Here is a 12,330-nt window from a genome sequence, read left to right on the forward strand (position 1 = left end):
CACACACACATACACACACACATACACACACACACGCACACACACATACACACACACATACACACACACACGCACACACACATACACACACACATACACACACACACGCACACACACATACACACACACATACACACACACACGCACACACACATACACACACACATACACACACACACGCACACACACATACACACACACACACACGCACACACACATACACACATACACACACACATACACACACACATACACACACACACGCACACACACATACACACACACATACACACACACACGCACACGCACACATACACACACACACACTCATTGTTAATTATTTTGTTTTGTTCTAGCTCTTCACTTGCCGGTATGAAACAAAGTATGTCCTTGTAAACATCAACCCCACAACACGTCACTCTGTGAAAGTAAGGATGAAATTGAAGTATTGCAAAGAAACAAAATTCTGGAGCAACTGGAGCAATGAGGATTTTATCGGTGAGATCCCAATTTCCTGCTTTTCATGAACCTTTGTTAATTGTCGTGTGCATTGGGTTTTCTGTTTCGTAGATGGATTCTAGGCTTTTGAAACATAGAAGCTTTTCTTTCTCACTGATGCCAGTGAGATTGTGGGCTCATTTCTTTTTGATTATTTGCTTCTACACCACAGACTTCCCCAGTGGGTCAAGATCCACAATTTTGCAAGTTCCAAGAGACCAGTGGCTACCCTGGAGGCCTCATGTGAGGCTGTGACCTTGTTGTTGCTCACACTGCCTACACCTGATGAAGCTTACAGGCAGACCACATCAAATTGACCCACAGGGCTCATTAATATAGTACTGGTATGCTACCATCTGTATCCCCATTTGGATAACTCTGTGGGCATCAATAAGATAGATTGGTTTGAACTGTGGAACAAGGTCTTAGGAGTAAATCAAGAGAAGTAGAGTTAACCATGGATGGCAAAGTTACCCCTGATTTATAAGGTACAGTCATTCTCTTCCTAACTCCAACAAAATTAAGTGAGACAATTGGAAACTTCCCATTCAGGTGGCAGCCTCTAGTGTTCCCTCTCAAGATTGCTGACCCCAAGGGCAAACAGACTGCCTGTGTGCGTCACTGTGTTTTAGTCCTACGCAGTCAAATTTTATTGAGGGACGGGCAGGTGTAGCAATGGGCCTAACTCTAGTTGCAGGCACAAAGACTCTCAAAGCACCCAATCCAATTAGAAATTTCTCTTGCGGAATTATTCAGTGTTCTCTGTCTGTCATATTGGAGACTTCACTTGTTTCCTTTCTGTAATACTGCAGGGCATGATTACATTTCTCAGGCCATATCTTTAAATGTAATTCGCCTTTATCACATTTTACGTTAGGTCACATCACAATGCAACTCTTTTTTAGATATAATTTTTGAATATTACTTGTGATCAATAAAAACTGCCTTGTTTATTTACAGAACCAGTCCAAATGTTTAACGTTTATTGGATGCTGATTATATTGGCCGTATTGGTAATGGTGGTAGGATTGATTCTAATGCTTGCATTCAAAAGGTAATTCTCCATCCAAAGGTTCATTGGTTATCGCTAGTTGTTCCAGCCTTGATTACATTGACTGGCAAAGGGTTCCAAATCTACTGCACTGTCCTGAGGATATATGGGTTGCATTGGAGCTTTAGTGTGAGACCATTCGCCTGGGAGTAAGGGAGAGTGCCATCAACCTCCTGGTTTAACGGAGTGGATAATAGGATTACTAAACTTCTCAGTTTTCCCTGGAATCACCCAGGAATTGAAGCTGTGAGAAGATCATGTGCAGTTAGGATCTTATTGAGTGGTGGAGCAGGTTCAAAGGCAGACGACTGGGTTCCATGTTGCTACGTGAAACTTGAGAATTAAAAGACACTTTAGTTAATAAATTCTAAAGATTTTAGATATTGTGTTGTTAAAAAAAAGCCCTTTGATTGAGCTACTCTCTCTGTTTACAGGGGCGGTACAGTGCCTCAGTGGGTAGCATAAGGACCTGGGTTTGATTCCAACCTCAGGTGACTATCTTAGCAGGATTTATACATTCTCCCTGTGTCTACGTGGGTTTTCTCTGGGTGCTCCAGTTTCCTCCCATAGTCCAAAGATGTGCAGGTTAGATGAACTGATCTGGAACCAGTGTTCTGGCAAAAAAGGATAAATAGGGTGGTCAGTAGGAGTTTAAACTTGTGAGTCAGAGGGAAAGGAAAGGGAAAGCAGCAGGTAGTATGACTCAAGTAGAAAGATAAGCAGCAATAAGTTCAAGACAGACTAGGAATGAAGCAAAAAGGAATAATATATTAGGACATATTATTAGAGTTATTGGAAATCATTAGGATAAGAAAATTAGCTTTAAGGCGCTTTATCTAAATGCTTGTAGTATTCGTAACAAAGCAGATGAATGAACGGCATAAATGATCGTCAATAATTATGATGTGGTAGGCATCACAGAGGCATGGTTGCAGGGGGTTCAGGACTGGCAGTTAAACATTCAATGATCTACAACTTATCGAAAAGACAGCGAGATGGGCAGAGGGGTCAGGGTTGCCTTGTTTGTTAAGAATGAGATTAAATCTATGGCACTGAATGACATAGGGTCAGATGCTGTGGAATCTGTGTGGGTGGAGTTGAGGAACTACAAAGGCAAAAAAAAACATAATGGAAGTTATGCACAGACCTCCTAGCAATTGTCAGGACCAGGGATGCAAGATATACCAGGAAATAAATAGGGCATGTCAGAAAGGTAAGGTCACGGTGATCATGGGGGACTTCAATATGCAGGTGGACTCAGTGAATAATGTTAGGCAAAAGTGAGGACTGCAGATGCTGGAAATCAGAGTCTAGATTAGAGTGGTGCTGGAAAAGCACTGCAGGTCAGGCACCATCTGAGGAGCAGGAAAATCGACGTTTCGGGCAATGGATCCAAAGAAAGGAATTCATGGAATGCTTACAGGATGGCTTTTTGGAACAGCTTGTGATGGAGCCCACAAGGGAGCAGGCTATTGTGGACCTTGTTCTATGTAATGAGCCAGACTTTATAAAAGATCTTAAAGTAAGCAAACACTTAGGAGGCAGCAATCGTAATATAGTAGAGTTCAGTCTGCAGTTCGAAATCGAGAAGTAACGGTGTTACAGTTAAATAAAGGTAATTACAGGAGTATGAAGATAAGCTAGCCAGTAATATTAGAAATGATAGTAAATGTTTCTTTCAATAGATAAGGAACAACCAAGAAGCAAAAGTAGAAATTGGGCCATTCCAAAATGATGCTGGAAGGCTAGTGCTGGGAGATAAGGAAATAGCTGAAGAACTTAATAAGTACTTTGTGTCAGTCTTCACAATGGAAGATATGAGTAATCTCCCAACAATTAAGGAGAGTTGGGGGCGGAGTTGAGTATAGTAGTCAATACAAAAGAGGGAGTGCTAGAAAAGCTAAAAGGTCTAAAAATCGATAAATCTCCTGATCCCGATGGGCTAAACCTGAGAGTTCTGTGGGATTTAGCTGAGGAAATAGTGGAGGCGCTGACTGTGATCTTTCAAAAATCACTGAAGTCAGGGAAAATGATGATGGGAAAATTGCTGTTGTAACCCCCTTGTTCAAGAAAGGATCAAGACAAAAGATGGAAAATTACAGGCCGATTAAGCCTAACCTCAATTGTTGGTAAAATTCTAGAATCCATTGTTAAGGATGAAATTTCTAACTTCTTGAAAGTGCAGGATTGGATTAGAACAAGTCAGTGTGGATTTAGTAAGGGGAGGTTGTGTCTGACAAACTTGTTAGAATTCTTTGAAGAGGTAACAAGTAGGTTAGACCAGGGAAACCCAGTGGGTGTCATCTATCTAGGCTTCCAAAAGGCCATTGATAAAGTGCCTCATGGGTGGTTGTGAGTAAGGTGAGGGCACATGGTGTTTGAGGTGAGCTACTGGCATGGATTGGGGATTGGCTGTCTGACAGAAGGCAGAGAGTTGTGATAAAAGGTTATTTTTCGGAATGGCAGCTGGTGATAAGTGGGGTCCCGCAGAGTTCAGTGTTGGGGCCGCAGCTGTTCACTTTATATATTAATGATCTGGATGAAGGGACTGGGGGCATTCTGGCGAAGTTTGTCGACGATACGAAGTTTGGTGGACCGGCAGGTAGTTCTGAGGAGGTGGGGAGGCTGCAGAAAGATTTAGACAGTTTAGGAGACTGGTCCAGGAAATGGCTGATGAAATTCAACATGAGCAAGTGCGAGATCTTGCACTTTGAAAAAAAAGTATACAGACATGGACTATTTTTTAAACTGTGAGAAAATTCATAAAGCCAAAGTACAAAGGGATCTGGGAGTGCTAGTATAGCATTCTGTAAAGGTTGATTTGCAGGTTGAGTCCGTGATTAAGAAAGTAAATGTAATGTTGTCATTTATCTCAAGAGGTTGGAATGTAAAAGCAGCAATGTGCTTTTGAGACTTTATAAAGCTCTGGTTAGACCCCATTTAGAATACTGTGTCCAGCTTTGGGCCCCACGCCTCAGGAAGGACATACTGGCACTGGAGCGTGTCCAGCAGAGATTCCTGGAATGGCAGGCCTAACATATGATGATTGGCTGAGGATCCTGGGATTGTATTCATTAGAGTTTAGAAGGTTGAGGGGAGATCTAATAGAAACTTACAAGATAATGCACGGCTTAGAAAGGGTGGATGCTGGGAAGTTGTTTCTGTTAGGCGGGGAAACTAGGACCCGTGGGCATAACCTTAAAATTAGAAAGGGTCAATTTAGAATGGAAATGAGAAGACATTTCTTCAGCCAGAGAGTGGTGGGCCTGTGGAATTCATTGCCACGGAGCAAGGTGTTCCAGTTTCCTCCCACAGTCCAAAAGATGTACAGGCTTGGTGGAGTGGTCATTCTGAATTGTTCATAGTGTCCAGGAATGCGTAGGTGAGGTCCATTAGCCATGGGAAATGTAGGATTAAAGAGATAGGGTAGCCGCCTGGGTCTGGGTGAGATGTTCTTTGGATGGTCATCACTGGCTCGATGGACCAAATGGCCTTTTTCTGCACAGTAGGGATTCTATAATTCTATGAATATTAGGAATTACCAATTGAGAAATAAAAGGTCCATTTGCATTTCAGTCGGTGTGGGAAGACTGTCCATCACAAGTAAAGTTAAAAATCACACAACACCAGGTTATAGTCCAACAGGTTTATTTGGAAGCACTAGCTTTCGGAGCACTGCTCCTTCATCAAGTCCACAACCACCTGATGATGGAGCAGCGTTCCGAAAGTAAGTGCTTCCAAATGAACCTGTTGGACTATAACCTGCTGTTGTGTGATTTTTAAGTTTGTCCACCCCAGTCCAACACTGGCACCTTCAACTCATCACAAGTGAGGATGTAATTGATGACTGATGACAGAGGTGTGTTGGTGGGAAAACTAGAGACAAGAGGTCAATGATGACACCTCCAGGAACCACAGATGGCATGCCCTGTCAGGAGGCTGGAGGACTCATGAAGGAATTTCAAAGTCAATGCCACCACAGTTATGAACATTAGAAGGTTATCCCACAGGAGGGCTGTTCTTTCTGAACTTGAACCCAATCCTCATTTATGTTCCGCACTGGTACACTTTCCAACAGAGGTCACAGTGCTACCAATTTAGAACAAGTACCATGGCTGTTTTTTTTTCCTATGGATGCCCCTCATTAACTTGGAGAAACCGGAATGGAGTTGCTGTATTCTCACAGCCCAGCATCACAGTGACTCTCAATGAGCGTCATGAGTCAAACTTGTTCTTTGTATCAGAATGCCACACTGCCTTGGAGACTTACCCACTAAATCATCAAGAAACTGGATTTTATTCCTTTTGTTTACTTTTACCACCATTATTCATTCCTTCAAACTATACTTTCTTCAGTTCTTTACTCTGTGTTTAAAACTAGCTGCCTTTCTTCAATGAACTTCAGGCAGTTTACAGCTACGTCACTTGGCTGTGAGCTATGGATGTTAAATTTGATATGATGGGAACAATTTGTTCCATTCAGCTCTCTCCTGCCCCTGGTTATACACAATATGTGTCATCTTGTATTTATCCTTTTTTTGTGGAAGACAATTAAGAAAAAGCTTTGGCATGTAGTTTCCTTTCTCCCAGAACTTGAGGATATCAATCCAGATTTCCAACCAACCTGACAGCTCAAACCAGCTGTGATCCACAAGTAATTGATCTTGTCCATAGCAAGAGGGTAACCCTGGTATCTGTGGAGTGTTTGATGATCTTTGTCAATTCTCATAACCTTCATTCTTCAAAGCTTGAAATCTGCTACAGACAGAGGGATTCCGGAGGGTGTGTGCATTGGTGGTAGGGTATCTACTGACACAAAATTATGAAAGAGCAAAGCTTGCACTGCACATTTGATGGTCTCCAGTTCTCTACATAGGAGCTGGGACATTTAAATCACGAAAAAAAATATGCTGCATTACGATTCCCTGTAGCCTCCTTTCACTATCATTTAAGAAATATCTTATTGGATGTGAAGAAGTTTGTGAGATGATAGATGGTGTTACATAAATGTAGACATTTCTTTTTCTGGCTTTCTCTCTTTTCACTCTCTTTCACTTTTTTTTGTATTCTAATTTTCTCTCTCCACCAGCCCTTTACTTTATCATAAGAATGGTCAAAACTGAGTGGAGAAGCAAACACAGAGAGTGCAGGAGAATCTCAGCAGGTTTGGCAGCTTCTGTGGAGACTGAGAAAAGTTAATGGTTTGAGTCCAGTATGATCCTTTTTCAGAGGGTGTTGGTGTCTGTGAGGATGAAAATCTCTTCAGGTTTGACATGTGTGAGGCCACTAAATGAGATGGAATTGGTCAGATATAATTCAGTTCTCCTGAATGCTGTTCCATAGAACAGAACTGCCCATTATTTGGTCACAAATTAGCACAAACTTATTTCTCTCGCCATATAATAATCCCCTATTTGTTAATCCCCTATCTCAACATTGTAATTCTGCTCTCTACTTTGACCTGTCTGGAAATCTATCTATTTCTTATTTTCTTTCAAAGAATGCATGGGAAATGGAAAGAAAATATTTTGGTGAGACATTAGGTATTTTTCTAAGTTGCTCCAACACATAAGCAGTTTTACATTATTAATGCATTTTTTGGATTGATTTGGAAGGAATTGGTACTGACACTGATGGAAGAAGTGGAGAAATAATTGATTTCCCAGACCTTAATGAGTATAAATTTTCCAATTTTATTCTGAATTGTTTGAACGGATGACTATCTGTTATTTGAATTTGGCAAGTTACATTTTAAGATTAAGTGATCTGTGATTTCACAAATAAGCCAAAGGATGTTTATTACTAAAACTCATACTTAGCAGCCAATACAATTCTTGTAGCCTTGATGAAATAATTGGGTCGTGATATGGCTTAAGAGGTTATTGAATGCCCGATATATATTTTTAATCTTGTCAACATTCACCCCAAATCTCCTGTTCTGAATGTGCTCTATCAGTCCTAATTTCATAGAACATAGAACATAGAAGAATACAGCGCAGTACAGGCCCTTCGGCCCTCGATGTTGCGCCGATCCAAGCCCACCTAACCTACACTAGCCCACTATCCTCCATATGCCTATCCAATGCCCGCTTAAATACCCATAATGAGGGAGAGTCCACCACTGCTACTGGCAGGGCATTCCATGAACTCACGACTCACTGAGTAAAGAACCTACCCCTAACATCTCTCAATACTCCAGGTGTGGCCGCACCAGAGTCTTATACAACTGCAACATGACCTCAGGACTCCGGAACTCAATTCCTCTACCAATAAAAGCCAGTACGCCATATGCCTTCTTCACCGCACTATTTACCTGGGTGGCAACTTTCAGTCTTCCTTTGTTATTTTTGTAAAGTTCATTCCCGGGATCTGGGTCGAACTAGCCAGGCCAGTATTCTTTACCCATCACTAATTGGCCAGAGTGTCAAACATATTGCTGTGGGTCTGGAATCACATATAGGCCAGACCAGGTTAGGACAGCAGATTCCTCCCCTGAAGGGCATTAGTCAACCAGACTTTTTTTTCCTCAACCGTCAGCCATGATTGCACAGTCATCATTAAACTTTTAATTCCAGATATTCGTTGAATTTAAAATCCACCATCTAGCATGGTAGGATTTGAACGCAGGTCCCCAGAACATTTCAGGTCTCTGGATTCACAGTCCAGTGATAATACCAATGGCCAACACCTACCCTAAGTGACCATGAGTCATGAAAATGGGTTCACACAGATTATGAGATTGAGGTATAATATTTGTGCGCAGTTCTGGAATCCACATTACAGGAGGGATGTGATAGCAAAGGAGATGTTGTTTGGGCTGGAGAGTTTCAGTTCTGAAGAGAAATTGGATAGGCTGCTGGTTTTTTTCCTTAGAGAAGAGGAGATTGAGAACAAACATGATTGAGATGTATAAAATCGTGAGTGGCAGAGATATGGGAGATAGGAAGAAACATTTTCTCTTGATGGATGGATGAATGACTGGGGGCATAGATTTAAGGAAAGGGGCAGAAGGTTTGGAAGAGGGGTGAGGAAGAACATTTTCAATCAGAGACTGGTAGGAGTGCTTTTTCCCAAAATATCGATTTTCCTGGTCCTCGGATGCTGCCTGACCTGCTGTGCTTTTCCCGCACCACTCTAAACTCCAGCATCTGCAGTACCCACTTTTGCCTCGGAATCTGGAACTCACTGCCCATAACGATGTCAGAGACAGAAACCCTCATATCATTTAAGGAGTATTCAGATGTGAACATACAATGCCAAGGAAGACAAGGCCAAGGACCAAGTTCTAAACTAATTAAAATAAAATAAAGAACTTCAGATCCTGGAGCTTTGAAACACAAACAGAAATTCCTGGAATAAACTCAGTAAGTCAGTCAGCATCTGTGGAAGAAAGAAAGTTGAGTTAACATTTTGAGTCCAATGATTCTCATCTCTGACGAAGAGTCACTGAACTCAAAAGGTTAATTCTGCTTTCTTCCTAAAGATGCTGCCAGACCTGTTTCTCCAGCAATTTCTGCTTTTGTGCTGGAATAATTAGGTGATTGTTTTTGGCGGGTATAGATGCGATGGGCCAAATACCGATTTTCTCTGCTGCAGATCTCCGTGACTGCAAGACTTGAGTTTAGTTCATATCTTCATATGTGACTTACGGACGAGGTCATTATTTGGCTGTCAATTTTAACAATCTCAGTTGTTATTCTATTTCCTAACCCAGGGTTACTGGCATCTCTAAAACAAACACTGGATTAAAGCCCCAAACTCACAAATTGCTGCTCTTAGAGAAACATAGGAAGCAGGAAGATGAGTAGGCCATTCAACCCACCAGTACCTCTCACCATTTAATCTGGTCATTGCTCATCCTTTATCTCAATATTGTAATTCCACTTTCTCCTCTGACGCCTTAAGTGTCTAGACATCTATTTTTCTTTTGTTTCAAATTGTGCTATAGAATTCAGAATGGCAAAGCTAATATAAAGTATTTTGTCACTGACCTATCACCTCCATCCGCACTCCCATTCACCTATTGTACTCTGTGCTACCTTCTCCCCAGCCACCCTTGCCCCTCCCCCCCACCCCCACCCATTTATCTCTCTACCCTGGAGGCTCCCTGCCTCCATTCCTGATGAAGGGCTTTTGCCCAAAACATCGATTTTCCTGCTCCTCGGATGCTGCCTGACCTGCTGTGCTTTTCCAGCACCCCGCTAATCTAGACTCTGGTTTCCAGCATCTGCAGTCCTCACTTTTGCCAATAAATCATGTTACCTTAATGAGTATTTCAAAACTGTGTTAGCAAACAAAAGGGTACATTTTGACTTTGTGGAATGGCATATGATGAATGTAAGTGACCCGGCAGCTTATTTTCCAGCTTTCCCATTGACTTCAACAGAAATAATAAGGAGTGAGATCAGAATTGGGCTGTTGACCCAATATCACTCATCTTCTTAGCTATCAGAGTCACAAACTATCCCAAATGCTCTTCTGTAATTATTTGCAAATTAATGTAAAGTGAATGCGGATTGAACTAACGTATTGAACATGTTTAGTTACAGCATGTTGGAACTTGTACTCAAACCAATCCCCAGTCCTCAAAAGAAGTTCAAATCATTATTTGACGAATACAACGGTGATTTCCAGGTAGGCAGGTACTAATGAAATCCAGAAATTGCTGGAAAAGCTCGGCAGGTCTGGCAGCATCTGTGAAGAGAAATCAGAGTTAACATTTTGGCTCCAATGAGGAAGGTTCACTGACTCCTGTCCACAGATGCTGCCAGATCTGCTGAGCTTTTCCAGCAGTTTCTGATTTTGTTTCTGATTTACAGCATCCGCAGTCCTTTTGATTTTTATTTAATAAAATGTTTAATGGCTAGTCAATCAAATGTCAATCACCTGCTTATTTTTAGCTAATGATGCATTTTGTGCTTTGCCTTCAAATAGAAAATCTCTAATTTTATAAATAATTCCTCTTCATGTATGCAACATACATGATCCACAATGACTGAACCAGTACCTCATCCTCACAAGTGAAAACGGAAGGGGTTGCAAGCTCTCCTTCTTTCTCACTTGCAGTATTTCAGCTGGAACTCCAGAGTCTGTCTGATAATCCAAATACCAAAAGCTTCTGGGTTCAAACCATTTATTGCTGCTGTGTTCAACAAAAAAAAAGGATCGCAATTGGGGATGTAGGTTCAATGTTTGTCTTTGCTCTATAAATGGTATTCTGGCACAGGGGGTCATTCTCTAGTTATAGGCCCCTGTCCAATTTATATCCCACCCCTAATCATATAGGTGCACCAGTAATTACAGAGAATTAACAAAAGTATAAGAGACAATGAGAGGGAAATGTTTTGTGTTGCCAGTTGTAAGCATCTCCAATGCACAGCCTAAAAGGATGGCTGATTGCAGGTACACCATTCCACTAAAAGGTACATTGGCTGGATAGTTGAACGCGGTGGAGAAAGAGCTGAGACTGAGAAATGGAATAGCTTGGTAAAAGAGTTGGGGCAGGTGTAGTTATGATGGGATGAATGGCCTGTTTCTGTAAAATCTGGGTGTTTGATCCAATAATAATTGCAATAACAACAAAAAATTTCAGAATAATGCAGTTTTCCTTCCTCAACAGAATTGGATGAACTGTCAGGTACCAGTCTCAAACGTTGATGAGTGCCTTCCAGTTGTCATTGAAGAAAGTCCCCAAACTGAAGAATTAGGAAGCTTTCACTGCCGCCAATCCATGCATCTGCCATAATCCTGAGTGTAACAACCTGTGTTTGGAATGCTTTATTTCTCCCATGGCTTGTCCGTTGCGAACTGCTCAGCATTGTCAATCAAGATTTCCTCATAGCTCAGGATTAGTTCTGATGCCCTATCAGACTGAATTCTCATGATCCTAACTTATAAATAGGTGGGTGAAGAAATTAACAGGGAATTACTTTTGAATGGTACCTTGGCAGAGTCTCATGAGTAGAGAGGTTTCCCAGAGATGGCTAATGGAGCCAGCCAGCCTATTCACATGGACAAGGCTGCCAATGGAGACAGTAAAGAGGCCTTCGTGTGGTACAGCTTTCCTGGAACAAAGGCTGGCAATTTAACAGAGGCTGATGTACAGGCAGCCTTCAGAGTAAGGGGCCTCATATTGGTTATAGAGAGATATGGGCAGGGAAAGCCACAATGGGGCTAAGACTGATGCAGAACATAGGCTTCTCCTAAATTACAACTCATTGATCGCTACAGATTAAGTGCAGAACCACAATAGATGTACATAGATCCCTGAAAGTTGCCACCCAGCTTGATACGGTTGTTAAGAAGGCATGCAGTGTGTTAGCTTTTATTGGTGAAGGAGTAAGTTTTGGAGCCGTGTAGTCATGCTGCAGCTTTACAAAACTCTGGCGCAGCCGCACTTGGAGTATGGCGTACAGTTCTGGTCACTGCATTATAGGAAGGATGTGGAATGATATATTAAAATGATATATTGAACAAACCTAGATTGCTGTTAAGTATTTCATCTGTTAGAATGGGTTGCAGGTTTTGATTCATTCAGTTGCATAATACTGTGATCTTTTGTTATGAATTCTGTGTCTTATGATCCTGCTCCACAACCACCTGATGAAGGAGCAGCGCTCTGAAAGCTAGTGCTTCCAAATAAACCTGTTGGACTATAACATGGTGTTGTGTGATTTTTAACTTGCTTTAAAGAAGCTTTGCAGACTGCAATTGGAGAAAAAATGCAAGCATTTCAGAGCTCCTGTTTGATAAAGATAATTAATTATCATCAAGATGAATGT

At 41.6% G+C, this 12,330-nt stretch overlaps 1 protein-coding gene across 4 annotated transcripts in view; it reads left to right on the forward strand.

The window, feature by feature from the left end:
* The window catches only part of LOC122550911 (interleukin-13 receptor subunit alpha-2-like), a 55,844-nt gene extending 43,866 nt beyond the window's left edge, over positions 1 to 11,978 (forward strand). For all 4 annotated transcript variants that reach the window (XM_043692339.1, XM_043692340.1, XM_043692338.1 and 1 more), the window contains 4 exons: positions 357 to 498; positions 1,459 to 1,552; positions 10,093 to 10,183; positions 11,169 to 11,978. In XM_043692339.1, coding sequence (XP_043548274.1) covers positions 357 to 498; positions 1,459 to 1,552; positions 10,093 to 10,183; positions 11,169 to 11,294 — 453 coding nt within the window. In that variant the 3' untranslated portion in view covers positions 11,295 to 11,978. The remainder of the gene's footprint in view (positions 1 to 356; positions 499 to 1,458; positions 1,553 to 10,092; positions 10,184 to 11,168) is intronic.
* The last annotated feature ends 352 nt before the right edge of the window (positions 11,979 to 12,330 follow it).

This window comes from Chiloscyllium plagiosum, chromosome 6, assembly GCF_004010195.1.
Source record: "Chiloscyllium plagiosum isolate BGI_BamShark_2017 chromosome 6, ASM401019v2, whole genome shotgun sequence".
Classification (NCBI taxonomy): Eukaryota; Metazoa; Chordata; class Chondrichthyes; order Orectolobiformes; family Hemiscylliidae; genus Chiloscyllium; species Chiloscyllium plagiosum.